Source organism: Octopus bimaculoides, chromosome Z (genome assembly GCF_046866305.1).
Source record: "Octopus bimaculoides isolate indiv1 chromosome Z, ASM4686630v1, whole genome shotgun sequence".
NCBI classification, from domain to species: domain Eukaryota; kingdom Metazoa; phylum Mollusca; class Cephalopoda; order Octopoda; family Octopodidae; genus Octopus; species Octopus bimaculoides.
In genome coordinates this window covers 43290612-43312456 of record NC_142944.1, presented here as the reverse complement: position 1 = coordinate 43312456, position 21845 = coordinate 43290612, and the positions used below count along the sequence as shown (strand labels likewise).

General features: G+C 38.8%; 1 protein-coding gene across 7 annotated transcripts in view; it reads left to right on the top strand.

The window, feature by feature from the left end:
* Positions 1-21845, top strand: part of LOC106880485 (homeobox protein Meis1) — a 142137-nt gene that overhangs the window by 50435 nt on the left and 69857 nt on the right. For 4 of the 7 annotated variants that reach the window (XM_089365246.1, XM_089365245.1, XM_089365242.1 and 1 more), the window contains exons 2-8: positions 3536-3750; positions 6871-7018; positions 8057-8119; positions 12779-12829; positions 13770-13925; positions 20508-20549; positions 21547-21679. In XM_089365246.1, coding sequence (XP_089221372.1) covers positions 3536-3750; positions 6871-7018; positions 8057-8119; positions 12779-12829; positions 13770-13925; positions 20508-20549; positions 21547-21679 — 808 coding nt within the window. The remainder of the gene's footprint in view (positions 1-3535; positions 3751-6870; positions 7019-8056; positions 8120-12778; positions 12830-13769; positions 13926-20507; positions 20550-21546; positions 21680-21845) is intronic. The other 3 variants (XM_089365247.1, XM_089365243.1, XM_089365241.1) reach the window with 1 other exon arrangement.

The following is a 21845-nucleotide window of genomic DNA, read 5'->3' as shown; positions in this document are numbered from 1 at the left end:
AGAAACTTACAATCGAGAACCGAAAGCCCAGGCTCTCCGTCGGTTATGACGACGGCGGTTCCAGTTGATCCGATCAACGGAACAGCCTGCTCGTTAAATTAACGTGCGAGTGGCTGAGTACTCCACAGGTATGCGTACCTTTAACGTAATTTTCAGGAAGATTCAACTTGATACAGAATGTACCAAGGCTGGTCCATTGAAATACAAGTACAACGCATTTTTGCTAGCTAAGTGGACTGGAGCAGCCTGAAATAAAGTGTCTTGTTCAAGGACATAGAGCACCGTCGGTGATCGAACTCATGACTTCGCGATCGTGAAACGAAAACCCTAACCACTAAACCATTGACCTACCCTAACCCTAACCCTAAATTAACTATGATCTAAGCTCGTGAAATTTATACAAAAAGACTGAGCGCTGAACATATTCTGTACCCTTTGTGATATTGTATAAGCGTAGGTGTAGACGTGTGGTAAGAACCTTGCTTCCCAGCAGTATGGTTCCTGGTTCAATCCCACTGCGTGGGCCTTTGGCTAAGCGCCTTCTTTTATTGCTTCTGGCCGACTAAAGCCTTGTGAGATTTGGTCGCCGGAAACTGAAAGAAACCCGTCGTATGTGTGTGTGTGTGTGTGTGTGTGTGTCTCCACTGCTTGACAACCGGTGTTGGTGTGTTTATGTCCACGTAAATTAGCAGTTAGGCAAAAAAAAAAAAAAAAGACCGATCGAATAAGTACCCGACTTAGAATAAAAAAAAAAGTCTTGTGGTGTGATTCATTCGACTACTAAAGATTTCTTCTAGTCATGGCTGCAATCTAATGACCGAATCAAGTAAAAAAATAAGATAAAAAATAATATGCAACTATCCCACACGTACGCGTGGAAACGTGGAAACTAGCTAGCTATTGACGAGACACACAATACTTATGACCAGATACGCACAATACGTATGACAAGATATACACAATACTTATGACGAGATACACAATACTTATGACGAGATACACAATACTTGTACTTAAACTCACCCCACCTCACCCCGCGCATGCTTTTTCACAATATTTAAAGAATGTTTTTAATACTGTAGTTCTAATTTAATACAATATTTTCCTGTCGTTATTTGGCTTTTTTCTATCGAGAACTCGGATAGGTTCTGAACATTTATATATTTTATATGTATGCGTGCATGAATGCTTATAGGTGTGTGTGTGTGTGTGTGTGTGTGTGTGTGTGTTATATTTATACAGTTATATATATATATATATATATATATATATATATATATATGTATATATACTTTGAAAATTAGAGGTCAGGAAATCATGATGGTCCTCTGGATAACATTTTATCTCCGTTGTTTAGATTATTATTCCCAACTATGGTCACTACACTGTAAAATTAACGACGGAACTCGAAGCAATTCCAGCGAAGCCACACGTCTGCATGCCACGTGTTAGCTATTGTGGATAGACTTACCTAGAAGGAAAAGCCGGAAATGTATGCAATGATGTACATCTGGAAAATCCTTGAAAGACTTATAACCAAACTTTGGCATTGAAAGTTACGCAAACAGTAGAATGCGACACAATTGCATAATACTAAAAATCGCTACATTGCCACCAGGATACAGGACGAAATACTGCAGTAGCTTGGGTTTCAAGGACCCGAAGCTCTTCAGTATCCTCCCCAAAACGTGAGATATACGATATGAATGTAGGCTTCTTCAAAAGAAAACTGATCTCCTTGTGTCAAGAGTACCGGATCAACGTACTTTAGAGCAAGAAACGCAGATGGAAGCAGCAACATCGAATTTACTCATTCACCAAATGCCACATATCGGAGGATGTTTAAAATAGTGAAAGTTTAGTGAAGCCAACGGTGGTGCTTCAGCATGGCTGCAGCTCTTAAGCTGAATGAAAGTAGGAAAACAAAAATCGCATATACATAAGCATATTGTACACTCTCCTGTCGAAGACGACGTATGAGCGTTCAGCTTTTTGTCGAACGACCTGTAGAAATGATTTCTTTATAGTGATCAAACGTTTGTGCTGTACATCAGATTGACCTTGTCTGGACAAGTCCATGGTGTGCAGATGGAGTATTTTGCTCAGGAATTGAAACCACGATCTTGTGATCACGAGTGCTAAGCCCTGATCACAAGGCCATGCTCCCTCTTTTAAATATATGTGTGTGTGTATATATATATATATATATATATATATATATATATATATATATATATATATATATATATATATATAATGTGTATATATAATGTATATATAAAGGCGCAGAAGTGGCTGTGTGGTAAGTAGCTTGCTTACCAACCACATTGTTCCGGGTTCAGTCCCACTGCGTGGCACCGTAGGCAAGTGTCTTCTACTATAGCCTCGGGCCGACCAAAGCCTTGTGAGTGGATATGGTAGACGGAAACTGAAAGAAGCTCGTCATATATCTATATGTATATATATGTGTGTGTGTGTGTGCGCGCGAGTGTGTGCTGGTATGTCTGTGTTTGTCACTAGCACCCCCAACATCGCTTGACATCCGATGCTGGTGTGTTTACGTCTCCCGTGACGTAGCGGTTCAGCAAAAAGCGACCGATAGCATAAGTACTAGGCTTACAAAGAATAAGTCCCGGAGTCGATTTGCTCGACTAAAGGTAGTATTCCAGCATGACCACAGTCAAATGACTGAAACAAGTAAAAGAATAAAAGAAAAAGAATATTATGTACACGCTTATACACACACAAATATTTATATACACTTGCATATATTATATATATAGTCCTGGTGTTTTTGTTATGTTTTTGTCTGTATATTTTTTTTATCATACCTAATACGCTAACTATGATAGGAATTGTTTGTTTTTAGATTCCACATTCGAGTTACCTCTATTTCCAGATCTTTGTACTTTGCAAGCTTCTCCGTTTCTTCTAGAGAAACATTGCTATCTGTTGGTATTGCTACATCGATTAGAAAGCACTTTTTTCCTTCATGATCTCTGACAACTATATCCGGCCTATTGGCCTTAATTTCTCTCAGAATATGGTCACGCGCTGCAATCTTTTCTGGGGTATGCCATCTTTTGTATCTTGTTATTCCAAACTGTTGGCATAGCTTCCAGTGTAACTAGGTCCCTACTCTCGTGTGTTTGTGAATATATTCTTTCTTAGCCAGAACTGGACAGCCAGAGACAATATGATTTATTATTATTATTATTATTATTATTATTATTATTATTATTATTATTATTATTATTATTATATCCTCTTTCTGAATGGGCGAATAATTTTATTTATTTCTTTTGCCCATACAACACTTTCAATAAATCTCTCATAATAAAATTTATAATGACTGTTAAAATAATAAATAATAAATCTTCTGACGAGGCTCTAAGCTAGCTACTAAACTTCCAAACAGCATTATAATTTTGTTTCACTAACTAGCTTTTGTTATAAACATCAACACACACACACACACACACACACATGCCCGCACGCATGCACGCAATTTAATGTGATTATTTTTATGTTTCAGTACGAAAATGACATTCCCTACGGGACTTGTGTGGAAGGCATGTATGATCCCCCTCACAGATCAATACCGAGTCACCCCCTGTCCACGCACGCTGCCAACTTAAACCATGGACCCATACCGCAGTATCCGTCGTACTCACCCAGTAACAATATGCCAGGGGTTGTGAATTCCTCCCAGGACGGACAGCTTAAACGAGACAAGGATGCAATTTACGGGTAAGGATGTCTAAGCTTTTCTTTCTTTTCCACGTATATATTTGTTTGTGTTTATGTGTGAATGTGTGTGTGCGTGCGTGCTCTCCTTATGTGTGTGTGTGTGTGTGTGTGTGTTTGCTCTCCCTCTATTTGTGTTTGTGTGTGTGTGCGTTTAAAGGAAGGGTGAGTGGTGATTGTTATCAAGGGAGGGCCAAGCTAGCAATGAAATAGACGTGGGCAGCCGTGGCTGCATAGCAAAAAGCTTGCTTCCCAAACCACGTTGTTTCAGGTTCAATCCCACTGGGCGTCATCTGCTCTACAGCCTTGAGCCAACCAAAGTGTCATCTACTATATAACCTCGGGTCGACTAAAGCTTTGTGAATGTCGTCGTGTGTGTGTGTGTGTGTGTGTGTGTGTGTGACTTTATGTCTGTGTTCGTCCCCGCAACTGCCGCTTGACAACTGGTATCGTTGCGTTTTTGTCCCCGTAGGTTTAGTGGTTCGGCAAAAGTATTCGATAGAATAGATAAATACCACGCTTAAAAAAAAAGTACTGGGTTCGATTCATTTGACTACGAATTCTTCATGCGCTGCCCCTGCATGGCCGCAGTTCAATGACTGAAACAAGTAGAGGATAAAAATCTCCTTGTTTTTTTTTTGTTTTCTTTTTTTTTTCCTTTTATTTTTTCTTAGCATAAACAATCAGCGTTGACTTTAACAAACTAAATTAAATTTAAAATTTTTATCTCGCTAATAGAGCTTCACGCCATTGCGAGCCCTCGCATGAAAATTGCATGGGCGTGAAACTCGAGTCATGAGATAAAAATTCAGTTTCGGTAAAGTAATTTCATCTTTTATGTCATAGAGAGACATACAAGTGTGTGTGTGTGTGTGTGTGCGTGCGTGCGCGCGCGTCTATCTGTGTATACGTGTATATATATATATATATATATATATATATATATATATATATATATATGTATATGTATATAGGCGCAGGCGTTGCTGTCTTGGTAAAAAGCTTGCTTTCCTAACCATATGATTCCGTGTTCAGTTCCACTGCATGGATCTTGTGTGTGGATTTGGTGGGCGGAAACTGAAAGAAGCTCGTCGTCTGCGTATGTCTTTGTGCTTGTACCCAACTACCGTTCGGCAGCTAGAAGTTCAATAAAAGATATCGAGAGATTGTGATCTAGGCTTTAAGGAAAAAAAAAGTCCTGGGATCGATTTGTTCGACAAAATGAAACCTTTTAAGATCGTGTCTTCAGCATTTCGGAGTACACTGAACTGAAACGTGTAGAAAGAAATATGCTCCAGTATTCCATGCATGTTTGTGTATGCGGTAGAGAGCCAGATAGTGTCTATGTATGTGTGTATTTTCTTTTTCTTTCTCTCATTCTCTCTCTCTCTCTCTCTCTCTCTCTCTCTCTCTCTCTCTCTCTCTCTCTGTATTTATATATATATATATATATATATATATATATATATATATATATACACGCATATAAACATCCACGTACACATAGATTCATACATACAAATACATCCACGCACTCACACACATAGATTCATATATGTACGTACATACACATGTGTGTCCCAGCGTGTATATGTGTACGTATATGCGTACACTTAAACAAATAACCGATACACACACACACACACACACACACACACAAACACACACACACACACGCACAATTGGCTAGAGACATTGATACAAGTTATTTTCTTCTGCAGATATGCTGTTGATAATGGTACTTGTTACAGTAATTCGTTGTTTGAAGTAACGTCAAAATAGTTAATTGTGTATCATATATGTTTAACTAAACTTGGCTACAAATGTTTATGTTTATGGTACCAAGTGACGAGTCTGAAATAAAAGTAGGGGATAGAGAAACGACACTCCACCACATACACATGCATTAGTATATAATACAAATATGTGTGTATGTGTATATATATGTGTGTATATATACAGGTTGGGCCGAAAGTCACGCATAAGAAGCCTTTAGCGATTTATTTATATTGCTGTATTTTATTATCATCATCATTATTATAGAAGTGAGACAGCAGCGCCATGCCATCTAAGTGACTCTAGGGTACAAATTTACGAAACCCAGTATACCCATCATAACTACCCGTCTAATAAGGGTACACCAAGCACATGCATCACAACCATATGTGCCCGACATGGTGAACTCACATCAGGAAACAGCGCATGACCTTGCAGGATAACGACAAAGAAAGTATCTAAAAACGAAGTTGACCATATTGAAACCGATGGGTCAAAAGAATATTGGCATAAGTACGGCCAACAAGTTAAAACACAACCGGCCAGGTATCGTTGTGTGGGACCACAAGGATAAGATGTGTTCTCTTGTGGACATCAGCTGCCCTCCGGATACCATTGTGGTTGACAAAACAGAGGAGAAAGAGAACAGCTATGGACCATTGATAAGGAGTTTGCAAATCCAGTACCCATGATACATTTTCAGCTTCATACCCTATTATTATTGAACCAACTTGATACATACCAACCCGTCTGGAGCAAAGTATAGCTGAACTTGGAATCTTGGGGAGAGGGTGGAAGTCCTTAATTCATATGGTAGAAATATCTGGAACAGATATCGTGATCATTGGTAGCATTAAAAAAATGATCATTTGTTGCATATAAAAACTTGCAAGACCTTAAGGTTCAAAGGAAGATGGTAAAAACAACGAAGCAGGTGGTTGGTTAAAATTTGCACTAAAACTAAAAAGAGAAAGAGAAGATACATTCATATATGCATAGATAGATAGACAAATAGATAGATAGATAGATAGATAGATAGATAGATAGATAGATAGATAGATAGATAGATAGACAGACAGACAGACAGATAGATAGATAGATAGATAGGTAGATAGATAGATAGATAGACAGATAGATAGATAGACAGATAGATAGAGACATACATACATAGTGTGTGTGTGTGTGCATTTTAATACATATCAAAAACGATTTTAAAATATTTAATTAGATGTTTTAATCAACGAAATAATTTCCGTTTCATGCCTTTGATCCTAATCGTCCTTAATCCCACAACATACACACTTTATTTAATTACTTTTTTTTTTACATTTTTGTTTTGTTTTTTAGACATCCCTTATTTCCGCTCCTCGCTCTTATATTTGAGAAATGTGAACTCGCCACCTGTACACCGCGGGAACCAGGTGTGGCCGGAGGCGACGTATGCTCGTCAGAATCATTCAATGAAGATATAGCCGTTTTCTCGAAACAAGTGCTGGTATGTATAAATAAATTTTCTTACCTTTGGCACACCTTTCTTTAATTAACAATTCAAAGCACACAAAAAAAAACCCCACCTTGAACAGAATCGAAATTTCCCGATCTCGCTCAGTAACCACAGAAATACCATAATCATCCTTTAGAATTCGTTTTCCATGTTAGCTTGGGATTGGTAAGCTGGAGAGCTGCACTAGACTCCAGTCTGTTTTGGCTTGGTTTGTATGTGCCATTTGCGTGTCACCATCATGAGTGCCTTTTACGTATCACCTAAACGGGTGCCTTTTACGTGTCTCCTCGAGCACAGCAAATCGTCTGAAGTCTCAGTAAGAAAAAGCAACTCAGAGTCTATTCTAGTAAAATAAGATAAGATTAACAAATACCATATTTGATGGTATATAAAGATGAGCTCTAAGAAAGTAACTGCAATGCATACCGCCAGCGGAAGTAGCTGTGATCGTCTGCCGCTAGCGAAATCTATGATGAGCTTTTAAGCACCATATAACTATGTGAGAGGTTTTCTCTCTTGGTTAAATATCGCAGTATTTGTGTGTTCTAACGCAGCGTCCACTTTAAAGAGGTGAATGTCTCAGACCACTTTGATTGCCATTTTCTTCTGGCGGACTCCCATAGCCATTCGATGTTTTTGAACTAGCTTTATAGAAACGGCTTTCAAAATTCCTATTTTGTTTATCAAACAATCACTTGTGTAGGCTGAACTATATAAAATGTTAGAGAAAGAAACTTGTTTCTTACAATGCATACCAATACATACATCTAAAGCAAAACATTTCCAAGGACCCTTAAGATACTATTGTGGCTCCCCAATTTATGATTTTGCTGCTTGTCCCTGCCACATATTATATGGACCCTCAGATTATAAAATGTATACTAAAATGGGATTCTTCGGCGGGGTGGGGTTCTGTGCAAGGTTAGGCAATCTTGGTTGCCGTTTCAAAACAATTTCGTAAGTACAAAATTTCTATCTTTACCAATTTCATTTTGAAGTCTTGCCCCAACTTTTCTCTTTTCCTTCTTGTTATCACTACAGGCACGAGCTGAAAAACCCCTCTTCTCCGCCAACCATGAACTGGACAGTCTGGTAAGTGTTATTTTCATATATAATTCCGTTTATCTTACTTCCTGTGTAGTTGCATAACTGCATCTGTGATAATAGTGGTTTCATATTGCGGCACAAGGCCAGCGATTTCGAAGGTGGGGTTAAGTCGATTACATCTCAACTTGGTACTTATGTGCTACCAACAACAGCTAAATCACCTTGAAGTCACAGACCTTTTCGTTTGAAATTTTTTTTTTTTTTTCCTTTACCGAAAATTCTTCTCCCATCGTTTGTAATTGTGTAATGCAACGAAAATTGGTCAAAATCGCTTTGGGTGTGGTAGTGAAGGGAGTTGAAAAATAATGATAAATTTTCCAAAATTTTCTTTTCATAACATTCTACCCAGTATCATTTCTAAGGACATGGTGAAAAAAGTAAAAATTAGAAAATCCTCATAAAAACGGAGAAAATTCAACTTATGTGGTTGCCCTGATTTGAAACTCTCTCGAGGAAGGTACCAAGTGGTCGTCAGATGTGCTAGAAACATCAGCCAAATCTTCCTTTAATCACATACCATTTCGTCTGTTTTTCTTTTCTTTTTACCTGATGAGCTTCTCCCATGGTTTTTAAGCATGTAGTGTAAAAAAAAGAAAAAAGAAAAAAGAAAATGGCCAAAAATCATAAATTTTCGGAAATATTTTTCCATAGAAAGCTACCTCCCGCCCCCATAATTGATTTCAAATTTTGGCACTGGGCCAGTAATTTCGGGAGAGGGATTACGTGGATTGCATCGACTCCATGTTCCGCTTTTCATCCCTGGAAGTTTGAAAAGCAAAATCGAACCCGAAGTGCATCTAAACTCAACACGTAAAAATAAATGAAATACTGCAAAGCATTGTATCCAGCATCTTATCGATTCTGCCAGCTCATTAGAATTACTAGTTTTAAATTTTGGCACAAAGCCAGTAATTTTGGGTGGTGGTGGGAAGGTTAAGCCGATCACATCGATCTCGGTGTTCAACTGGTACTGTTTTTATCGACCCAGAAAGGCAAAGTTAACCCCAGATAAACATTTTGCCTGGCGTGCTGATGATTCTGCCAGCTTATTGCTTTACAGAGCATCGTGGCACTCCGTCAGTTACGACGACGAGGGTTCCAGTTGATTCGATCAACAGAACAGCCTGCTCGTGAAATTAACGTGCAAGTGGCTGAGGACTCCACAGACACCTGTACCCTTAATGTAGTTCTCGGAGAGATTCAGCGTGACACAGTGTGAGAAGGCTGACCCTTTGAATTACAGGCATAACAGAAACAGGCAGTAAAAGTGAGAGAAAGTTGTGGTGAAAGAGTACAGCAGGGTTCGCCACCATCCCCTGCCGGAGCCTCGTGGAACTTTAGGTGTTTTCGCTCAATAAACACTTACAACGCTCGGTCTGAGAATTGAAACCACGATCCTAACCACTGGGCAGTTGCGCCTCCACTCTACAGAGCATAAAGACGAACGAAATGCTGCCAAGCATTTTTTCCAGCGTGCTGACGATTTTACCTGCTCGCTGCGTTCGTTCCATGTTACATTAGAGTGCCTATGAATCACAGGGAGTGACCCAATGTGTGTATATTCGTATAACAAGCCTCGGCTATTAAAAAACAGTCTATTTGTATTTAGGTGCACCAAAAATACACTTGGATGTTTTTTAAAATTACAGGTACAATTTAACTGTCATTTTAAAATTTTTTCCTATTTCTTTCTCTTCTCTCTTCATCGTTCTGTTCACATCTGTCTCGTTCTCCCCTGATAGAAATATATCAATACCCAAAGACGTTCCTGCCATGACTCTACCATCATTTTTTCATACTTTATCTAGGTACAGGAATAACTGTCTGTTTTAAGACGTTTGTTTTGCAACTCCATGGTCTGTATGTTCTGTAATCTAGCGGTGCAACATTAGATATTTGTAATAAGTACTTTTTTTCATCGTGTACCTAGATGCAGACATACTTCTGTAGTTATGAAATTTGCGTCTCAGTGACCTGTTTGTGCTGTAACTTAGCGGTGCAACGAAAGAGACGGCTAAATTAAATGCCAGACTTGAAGTCAAGTACTGGGATCCATGCCATCAATTTAAAAACAGTCTCAAGCAAGCGAAAGAGTAAAAGAGTTTCTCTTGAGCAGCCTTATTTTCTCATTTTACCATTCTTTTGTTTATCCCCAGATCTTTTCTGTGTGGTTCACAGTTTTCAAAATTTTTTAATCAAGTGAAAATTTTGAAATTTGGTAATATTCACGTAATTTTTTGATGCTGGATCTGATGTGGTTATTTTACTTGCTTCCTGGACCATTTCAGAAAAATGTTAGAAGTTTAATGTTTGATTATTTTTACCCAATTAGAAAGCAGTACATGGAAGCTTAGATTAGACAAAACATTACGACAATGGAAGCTTTAAAAAGTTTTAATGAATGAATCATGCGAAATTTTGGAACAGGCATGTAAAACAATATTAAAAGGAAAAATCTTTTAATGAAGCAATAAAAATCTAAACATCACATTATGAAAAAACAAACAAACTGAACATTAAATTACCACACACACAAAAATAAAAATCTGGAGTTCAGTTCAGATAAACAATACATTTTTTGTGGTTGGTGAAGAATTCAAAAATGCAAGTTTGAAATGCACTCTAGAAGTTTGTCAAACAAATCACTATTTTCGTATCTCCTGCATAGCATATACATACCTTCGTTTGTTACTACGGAAGCAGGCACCTATATGTCTGTGGCTTTGGATTGGCTAAAATTACCCAAAATTAGTAAACTTTAAAAGCTATTGACTTTTTGTTTATTAGTTTATGGCAAAAATGAATTTCATTTCTATAATTAGCACACAAAACTACATCAACACATCCAAATTTGATAAGAATTGAATCAAAACTAATAGAAAAGTGTGAGCCAAACAGAAAAGATCCTTTTTTCGTTGTTTTTCTCAAAAATTACAAAGGATTTTCAGTTCTTGGAACTTTTCGCTGCTATTTTGCTCCCTTTTTTATTATCTCTAGTGGCTGAGTGTCCGTCATTGACGAGACCAAAGAAGGTTGAAATCATGTGATCTGATGGTCTCAGTGCTAGAGGTATCAGGGATTTATTTCCCCACTAGCAATATAAACCAGAGTACGTTTTGCACCAAAAGCCAATATGAGAGGTTCTCTCATGGTATCTTCCACAGTATAGCTTGTTCTAACAGAGCATTTAAGTGGGCACAAATATTTCATTAGTATTATATTTATTGTAAACACAAGCAGCGCCAGAATTTACTAGAGGGTATGTGTTATTCATATGCAATTATTTGTCCATTCGTTAGGAATATAATTGCTACTGTTATTGTCTTTGTTCCCTCACTTCCGAATAACATTCTGTAAGTTGCCAATGAATTATTTGTTTATTTATTATTACCTATTTTTTAAAAAAATAATTGCTTTACATTTTTATTCACATTATTTTTAGGTCATGTTTTTGCCTTCTCTTCTCTTTTTTTCCTCCTATTTCTCCACTTCCTCTTATCATCATCATAACGTCTTGTTGTTGTTGCTGCTGTTGCTGTTTTTCTTCTTCTTCTTCTTCTTCTTCTTCTTCTTCTTCTTCTTCTTCTTCTTCTTCTTCTTCTCCTTCCTTTCTTTCTTTCCTCTTTCTTCTTCTTCTTCTTCTTCTTCTTCTTCTTCTTCTTCTTCTTCTTCTTTTTCTTTATTTCTTTCTTTCTTTCTTTCTTTCCTCTTTCCTCCTCTCTCCTTCTCTTCCTCAATGCTCCAGTCATCATGGGGACCATTGTCCCTTCTTGTCTTACAGCTTGTCATTTCATTAGATCAGAAAATTTGCAAATCAAAAGCCACAAGAAGCAAATATTTTTCACTTACACTTACTAGATGCAATACTTTCCTGTTGATCCTACTTACCACACACACACACAAACACACATATATATATACAGGTTTTGGTTTTGTCCTACGAACCTTGTTCCCCAATCTTATGGTTCTGAGTTCAGTCCCATTGCATGGCACCTTGGGCAAGTGTCTTCTGCTATAGCCTCAGACCAACCAAAGCCTTGTGAGTGGATTTGGTAGACAGAAACTCTAAGGTGGCGAGTTGGCAGAAACGTTACCCCGCCTGGCGAAATGCTTAGCAGTATTTCGTCTGCCGTTACGTTCTGAGTTCAAATTCTGCCAAGGTCGACTTTGCCTTTCATCCTTTCAGGGTCGATAAATGAAGTACCAGTTACGCACTGGGGTCGATGTAATCGACTTAATCCCTTTGTCTGTCCTTGTTTGTCCCCTCTATGTTTAGCCCCTTGTGGGCAATAAAGCAATAAGAAACTGTGTGTGTGTGCAGGTACAGGCATGGCTGTGTATGAGAGGTTAGCTTCCCAATCACATGGTTCCAGGTTCAGTTCTACTGCGTGGCACCTTCTACTATAGCTCCAGGCCAACCAAAGCCTTGTGAGTTGATTCGGTAGGCAGAAACTGGAAGAATTTTGTACACACGTGTGTGTGTGTGTGTGTGTGTGTGTGTGTGTGTGTGTGTCCCTCACTGCGGCTTGATGACTGATACAGACATTGCAAAAATTATTTCTAACATTATGAACACTTGTAACTTTATCAAGAATACCTCAATCCAGATGTTTAGTGACATTCGATGTCGTTTTTATGTTTCAGATGATTCAAGCCATTCAGGTTTTAAGATTTCACCTATTGGAACTGGAAAAGGTAAAGTCCAATATCTTCATATTTTTATCATTTTAGTCTGGTAATTATTTTATTGACCCCAAAATGACTTAAAAATACCGAAGTCAATTCGTTTAACTGAAATACATTATGGTGGTGCACTAGCATGGCCGCAGTCTAATGGCTGAAACAAAAAATAAAAGATCACCTCTAAAATACTTCTGTGGGGCCCTAATTTACTGTTTTGCTTTGTGACCCCGCCACACCTACAGTTTTAAATGGATCCCTGTTGAGAGCCACTGTTTTATATAAGTAAATAACTCATTAAACCTTGTTACTCTGTCAAATGTAATGCTTATTTATTCACAATATTTTGATTAATCATGCATTATCTTGTAGCTTTGATATTTCAATGATGTGGTTATTTATTTTTAAAATGACATTGTATGGTAGGTGTGAGAGGCTGGATCTGGCCAGTTTTAACATAAAACATGTAGAATATTTTAGCTGGATTCTTTTTTTTGCACTGCTTTTGCGGATTCCCATGACTCTCTATTACCATCCAATTCCATTATTATGAATTTGAATTAAGAACTTGAATCATAGTGAATCTTTTATTACCTGATTACACAACCATGACCACCACCCCTATGGATGGATTACAGTTACTCTCTGTTGATAGAGTTTGGTGATCCTGACCGTTGATCTTCTAGTATTCCTCTGCTCAGTATCAATGTAAGAAGCACTTTGGCTCAGTTGAGCTCTTCCACTACCTCGTTACAGTCTGCCATGTTGCAGTACCATGACTTCACTGTATCCCTGGCAGGGTGGCTGAATGGGTGCTATACCTTGTCAAAGAGCAGCCCATAACTATGCAGGGTGCCTTCAAAGTACCTGCTGGATATGGCCGGCTTAAAAAATACTAAAGGATTAATATGCAAATAACAGTATTTAATATTATGCAATTATTTTTCTTATTCAGGTGCATGAACTCTGTGACAATTTTTGTCAGCGCTATATCAGCTGTTTGAAAGGTAAAATGCCAATTGACTTAGTGATTGATGAAAGGGACGGTGGGTCGACAACCCCAAAGTCTGGAACAGAAAGTCAAGACCACACAGACAACAGCACAGACCAGGTAAGGAGAGAGATATTTTATCTAATCTAATATCAGTGCTTGATACATTGCAGCCACCACTTTTTTTAACGTGCTGCCAGTCATTCCCCACTCTCTCCTTTCTGTCACTCATTGAAATATATCACTTATTCTTACCATTGTCTACTTTGGTTTATATTTCTCTTTTGTAAAGGCAGTGAGCTGGTAGAATCGTTAGATTGCCAGGAAAAATGCTTAGTGGCGTTTCGTCTGTTTTTCCATTCTGAGTTTGAATTCTGCCAACGTCGATGTTACCTTTTATCCTTTCAGGGTCGATAAAATGACCACCAATTAAGCACTGGCATCAATTAAATTGACCTACCTTCCATCCACCGGAATTGCTGGCTTTGTGCCAAAATTTGAAATTAATATTTCTCTCTCTTTCTCTCCCACCCATTGATCCATATATCATGCTGTTAAGGCACCCGTGACACATAAAAGACATCCATCCCGGTGTCACACAGAAAGCACCCGTCCAGTGGTCCCGTAGAAGGGACACATGCTGGTGTCACGTGAAGGGCACCCTCCTTGCTGGTGACATGTAAATGGCACCAGTGCTGGTGACACGTAAGAGGCTCCTGTGCCAGTGACATGTAAGAGGCACCCATACTGGTGACGTAAAACGCATCCATGCCAGTGTCACGCGAAAGACACCTTTGCCAGTGATGTGTGGAAGACACCCATGCTAGTTACACATAAAAGCCAACCGTGCCGGTGGCACGTAAGAGTCACTTTTGCCAGTGACATGTGAAATACACCCGTGCTGTAAAAAGCATCCATGCCAGTGACGAAGTAACCAAAAATGGCAACTGGGGCTAGCTGCAGTTCTCTTACTAGCCCTGGTCAAACCGTCTTACCCATGCCAGTGTGGAAAACGAACGTTAAATGATCACGATGATGTTGACTTCCTCCATCTAACAATTCTGGTACTAGATCTCTATTCACCTTCTTGATTACGTTGTGTTGAACGCATCATAAATGAACACATTGATTTACTTGGGTAGAGAATTAAGGTCACTGACCCTTTATCCTAATCCAGCAAATTTCTAAATTTTGCACACAAGTCCAGCAATTTTGAGGTGGTGGGGAGGAAATCAGATTTTTCGACGCCAACACTTGACTGGTTCTTATTTCTTATCGATGACGAAAGGGTTGAATGGGATCTTTGGCCTTGGTGACTTTTGGTCACAGAATGTGAGGAACTGCAAGAAATACTACTAAACATGCTAATGATTCTACCAGCTCACCGCCTTAACAAGCCCATAAGATAATAAGTGGCCGAGACCACCAGATCACGCAATTTCGACTTTACTTGGTCTTGTCAATGATGGACGCTCGACTGCTGTCGATATAAGCATGAGTGCATTTTGCACTAAGAGCCAATATGAGAGTTTCTCTCATGGTAAACATCACAGTATTGTTTGTTCTAACAGAACATCCACGTTTAAGTGGGTACATCTATATATATGTGTGTGTGTAGAGAGAGAGAGAGAGAGAGAGAGAGAGTGAGAGAGAGGAGCGAAGTTGAGTATTATGTGTGTATTTGACAGCATTCACGATGTGCATGTACTTTGCTCCTTATAAGTTAAAAGTTACAAAGTAAATTTTCTTCACTTACGTGTATGTACATATGTGTGTGTGTGTGTGTGTGTATGTGCGCGCGCGTTTTTAGTTGGTATGAAGAAAGAAAAGAGGAAAAGAGAATGAAGAAAGATAGCGAGAAAGAGAGGTCGTTGAAAGAAAAATAAAGTTAGAAAATGGAGAAAGAATTAAAATAGGGGAGTTAGTCAAAAGTTTGTGTGAGTGTGTGTGTATTTAGTTTTTTTGTTTTTCTGTAAGAAACTTTCTCGTCGCATCTTCACTAGCAACAACAACAACATTAGTAGGCGGAGTTAGAGAGTAACAATGCCGTTGTTGGACAATGGCTGAGCTGCTAGTAAAATACACAGCAGTTATAAAGGCGCCAGCCTGCCCTCTTCTTTCTTGCCCACCAAAATAGGCTACGTCTGTAATTATAGTGGTACGTCTGGCTGGCATACAGTGAACGAGCGATGACCTTATAGATATCTCACTTGCAATAGCTTCTGGGCTTTATTACGCTCCTATTTTCATTCTTATCTTTTTTTACTTGTTTCAGTCATTAGACTGCGACCATGCTGGGGCACAGCCTTGAAGAATTTTTAGTCAAATAAATCAATCGACCCTAGTACTTTTTCTATTTTTTTCTTTTTTTGTTAAGTCTCCAGTGAAGAGGTCCAGCCTTACGTACATCAACTCTAGAATCTTTTCTGTTTTGGCTCACACTTTTTTGTTTTATTTGTTTTCAAATTTCGTGTATTGATGTAGTTTTCTATGCTAATTAGTTGATAAAAAGTTTGCAGATTTTGAGCATTTTTAGCTGCAGAGGTATTGGTGCTTGTTTCCATAGCAACGAGCCCAGGTATCTTTACGTTCTGAGTTTAAATTCCGCCGAGGTCAACTTTACATTTCATCTTGTCAGGTTCGATAAAATAAAATACCAGTTGAGCACTGGCATCGTTGTAATCGACTTACACTTACCCACCGAACCGTTGCTTTAGCCTTGTGCCAAAATTTGCAACCAAATTTTGCGAGCTGGCATAATTGTAAGCACGTAGTGAAATTTCGTCTGTCTTCACATTCTGAGTTAAAAAATTCTACCGAGGTCGACTTCGCCTTTCATCCTTTCCGAGTCGATAAAATAAGTACCAGTTGAGCCCTGGGGTCGATGTAATCGACTTGGCCCTCCTCCGAAATTCCTAGCCTTATGCCAAAATTTGAAATCATCATCATCATCATCATTCAGTGATCTAGCAGAATCGTTAATCGCATCGGGGAAAATGCTTAGTGGCATTTAATCAGTTTTATGCTCTGACTTCAAATTCCGCCAAGGCCGATGTTTTGATTTGAAATCATTATGCTTATTTCGTGACAATGAAAAATAAAAGTAAAAATTTCAACTTCAATACGTATACTGATCTTATCTGAACCTACTTAGTATAGTGTCTTCGTTATTATGCTATAATTGGGTTGAATACGATTCTGCAATATTATATTGTAAAACAGGAGCTGATCTCTGTCTGTTCGTAACAACATCTGTGTAGAGAGAGGGAAGAAGGGAAGGAATCAAAAGGGGAGATAACCCTTTTCACAACGTATATTTTAGATGACGCGGAGAAAAACTTTTTGTCTAGAGAGAAATACGGTGAAAGAGAGAGAGAGTGAATGTGTGTGTGCGTGAAAGATAGATAGACAAATAGATAGTGTTGGCCCCATAGTAACTGACAAGTTTTTGATTAACTACGTAGGAACTTTAAGTGCAAGTCTGTCAATACAATGCAGCACAGGCTTCAAAAAACTAACTATCTGGGCATATATACGATACATATAGTTATAGTTTTGGCTGTGTGTGTTTCTGTATGTCTTTGACGATATAAACAACACATCACAGACTTTAGCAGGAGACTCTCACTGCAATGATAGTTTTTTGTTTTGTTGTTGCTGCTGCTATCGAGAGAAAAAGATATATATGAAGAGAGAGAGAGAGAGAGTGTGTGTGTGTGTGTGTGTGTGTGTGTGGAAGATAGAATTAACATTTTGCAAGAAAAAATAGTGACCACTATAGTAGGTTTCAACTTGATAGGTCGTTACCCGGCGCGCGCGCGCACAAACATACGCACGCACGCACACACACACACACATTATACAGTTATTTCAGTCATCAGATTGCGTCCATGCTAGGGCAACGCCTTGAAGAATTAGTGGAACGAATGAACTCCAGTATTTATTGTTTTGTAAAGCCTGGTAATTACTGTATCTAACCCTCGCTAAGTTACGAAGATGTAAACAAACCAACACCGTTTATCAAGACACACACACATACTCACACATATATATGCATATAATTATATGTGTGTGTGTGTGTATATATATATATAAGTATATACATGACGGGCTTCTTTCAGTTTTCGCCTACCAAATCCACCCACAAGGCTTTGGTCTGCCCGAGGCTTTAGTAGAAGACACTTGCCTAAGGTGCCACGCAGTGAAACTGATCTCGGAAGCATGTGGTTGGGAAGCAAGCTTCTTACCACAAGGCCATGCCTGCGCCTATATAAATATATATATATATATATGTAATATATATACGTGCGTGTGTGTGTATGTGCGTGCGTGTGTGTATGTGTACGTATATACATGTACACATGTGTGTGTGTGTGTATACATTTCCCTTCCCTTCTACAAATTGTACCCCACCTTTCATTTTTTACCTTCCCCCACTACAATTCTTTTTTTCCAGCTAGCAACCGTCACTTCACGCCGCCTTCCCCAACGCATACATGCTATATTCCTCCTTGCTCTTCCTTCCTCTGTCATATTTCTCCTATTCAATCTTTCTGCCTGATGAGCACGCTCCTGTATTTGACAGGACAGATCATTATAAGACTAGATTCATGCTACCGGATCATGTAAGAGAAATGGCTCTCCAAGTCATCCAAGCAAGAAATCACATTTTACTCAAGCAAATAGTGAGCGCTTCTGATATCGAAGTTCCTTCATTCTGACATTGCAGAAGTATATATGTTATATTCGCCAAGCAGGTCAGTTTTGATCCAACTGATGTATGATCAAAGAACGATATTCCGACCATGACCATCGCGTCGTTTATTCAAACATAATGTATCCAGGACTACATTATCTTTATCGTCATCATCTTTACCACTACCATCATCATTATCGCCATCATCATCGTCGTCGTCGTCGCCATCATCATTGTGATCATCATCACCATCACTATCATTTAACGTCCGTTTTCCCCGCTGGCATGGGTTGAACAGTTTTGGCAAGGCTAAAAACTGCACAGGCACCAGCACTTGTGTTTTATACGTAGCACCCCAGCACCAGAACTTTTGAGGTGGCACCAGCACCAATGATTTTTACATGGACCAGCACCGCTGCTTTTTGCGTGATGCTAGCACCAGCGCTTTTGAAGTGAGACCAGCGCTTTTGAAGTGAGACTAGCGCTTTTGAAGCGGGATCAGCACCAGCGTTTTGAAGTGGGACCAGCACTGGTGCTTTTGAAGTGAGACCAGCACCAGCGTTTTGAAGTGGGACCAGCGCCAGCGTTTTGAAGTGCGACCAGCACTAGTGCTTTTGAAGTGGGACCAGCACTAGTGCTTTTGAAGTGGGACCAGCACCAGGGTTTTGAAGTGAGACCAGCACCAGCGTTTTGAAGTGGGACCAGCGCCCAGTACTTTGTGTGTGGCACCAACACTAGTGCTTTATATGTGGCACCAGCACCTACGCTTTTTTTTTTTACTTGGGACCAGCACCAGTGCTTTTAAGTGACACCATAATCAGTTCTTTTTACGTGGCACCAGCACTAGTGCTTTTTACGTGGCACCAACACTACTGCTTCTTATGTGACATTGCACTAGTGCTTTTGACGTGGTGCTAGCACCAATCCGTTTTCCGTGCTTTTTACGTGTCATTAACATCACTTTAGACAACATATAACATTACTTTAGATGCATTTGTAACTAAACATGTTGTTTTTGCTGTTTAACCCCAGGTCAGTCCTGATCGTGAAAACTATGAACAGACATTCTTGTCATAACCAGCCCACCTTTTACTCATAGTGTATCTAGGACTACATTATCTATTGTAAAATCTATTGTATAGTATATCAGTAAGTATAGTAGCTAATGATCTTTATGTCCAGCTCAAATTTGAGCATCAAGACATACTTTTCTCTTTGGCAAAGTCCTCACCAACTTTTTCAAGTTTCACTTGAAAAAGAAAGTGAGGGTAAAGAGGGAAGTGCTGCCTCTTGGCAATTTTGTTCAAAGGTGGGTGAATATAGTGATAATGGCCTGAATGAATAGACCTGAGGAGGATAGGGCACTTGACCCTAGAGGTCAGGGTGACCATGGTTTTTTGTGGGGTTTCCATGAGCAGACCTTGCGAATCCCTCTCTTTGGGGTGGGGGGTGAGGGTTATTGTTAGAATTTTCAGTGTTATCCTTTATTTGTGCACTTCAATCCCACTCCATAGGTACTGTGTTGTCCTACACCATCCCAGTCTTTTTTATATGAACCCTTAGTGATTATTATTATTATTATTATTATTATTATTATTATTATTCACTTCAGGTAGTGAAAGCAAACTTGGCCTTTCATACTTTTGGGGTCAATGTAATTGACTTGCCCTTTCCTCGAAATTGCTGGCCTTGTGCCAAAATTTGAAACCAATATTATTATTATTATTATTATTATTATTATTATTATTAGTAGTAGTAGTAGTAGTAGTAGTAGTAGTATCATTAACTCTTTGTATTCTGAGTTCAAATTCAGTTGAGGTTGACTTCACATTTCATCATTTCGGGATTGATAAAATAAATTGCAAATCAAGTACTGAGGATCATTGTACTTCATTGACTCTGTACTTGTTACTTCTGGAATGTTGTTGTTGTTATTGTTCGTAGTATTATTATTATTATTATTATTATTATTATTATTATTATTATTATGCTTTCTATATTTCCAGGTGCTGTTAGAAACATTAAGCACAGAGTCTTTAGATTACAAAGTAAGTTTTAACCTTTTTTGTTATAGTAATTCTGTTGAAAATATAACTTCCTTTTGTGTCATGTTGTTCTTAGTGCTGACAGTGACTTCGAAGTCACTATCTCAACAATGTTCTTGTTCAACAATGATAAATTTGTACTCTACATAAGTATAGAGTAACCTCTCGGATTAATGTAAAATTGATGTTATAACTAAGCTGAAAAACAAACAATGTGCATGTACTCACACACACACACACAGATGGAGAGAGAGTCAACAGATGAAATCCAGTTGTAAAAACGATGCCAAACAGACGATTGGAGCCTGGGCAGGTCTTCAGCTGGCTATCTCCTGTCTAACCGTCCAACCAATGCCAAATGGGAGGCAAACCTTAAATGATGATGATAATGACAATATCTATAGCTGTGGCCAGTGCCCCCTGACTGGCACCTGTTCCGGTGGCACATAAAATGCATCATCTGAATGTAGTTGATGCCAGTACCCACTGATGGGCTCCCGTGCTGGTGGCACGTAAAAAGCACTATCTGAATGTGATCGATGGCAGGCCCACTTGACTGGATCCTGTGTCCGTAGCATGTAAAAAAAGCACCCACTACACACTTGGTTGGTGTCAGGAAGGGCATCCAGCTGTAGAAACTGTGCCAGATCAGATTGGAGCCTGGTGCAGCTGTTGGCTTTCCAGACCTGTCAAACCGTCCGACCCATGCCTGCATGGAAAATGGACACTAAATGATGATGATGTGTGTGTTTACATATGTATATATCATCATCATTATCATCGTCATCGTTTAACATCTGCTTCTCCATCCTGGCATGGGTTGGATGGTTTGACAGGAGCTGAGAATTCGGAAGACTGCACTCTGCTTTTGCATGGTTTTTATGGCCACATGTTCTTCCTAGCACCAGCTACCCCACAGAGTATATATTGTTTGTGTATATATGTATGTGTGGGTGTATAACAAAATGTAATGCATTATTTCCAATTTTTGTCCCACTAGAGACCTCCTTCGCAAAATTTGAACTTCAGTCAACAAGATGATACTCAATCATCAAGGTCGGGAGACACTCCAGTTCCGACAAGTCAGTCAAACACCAACTCGTCCCAAAATGTAGACAACAACAGTGAAGTCGGTAAGTTTTACTATCACTTTCATTATCCTCTTCATCATTGTTATTATGATTATTATTATCATTATTGTTATCGATATTGTTTATTATTATTATTATTATTATTATCGATATTGTTTATTATTATTATTATTATTATTATCGATATTATTTATTATTATTATTGTTA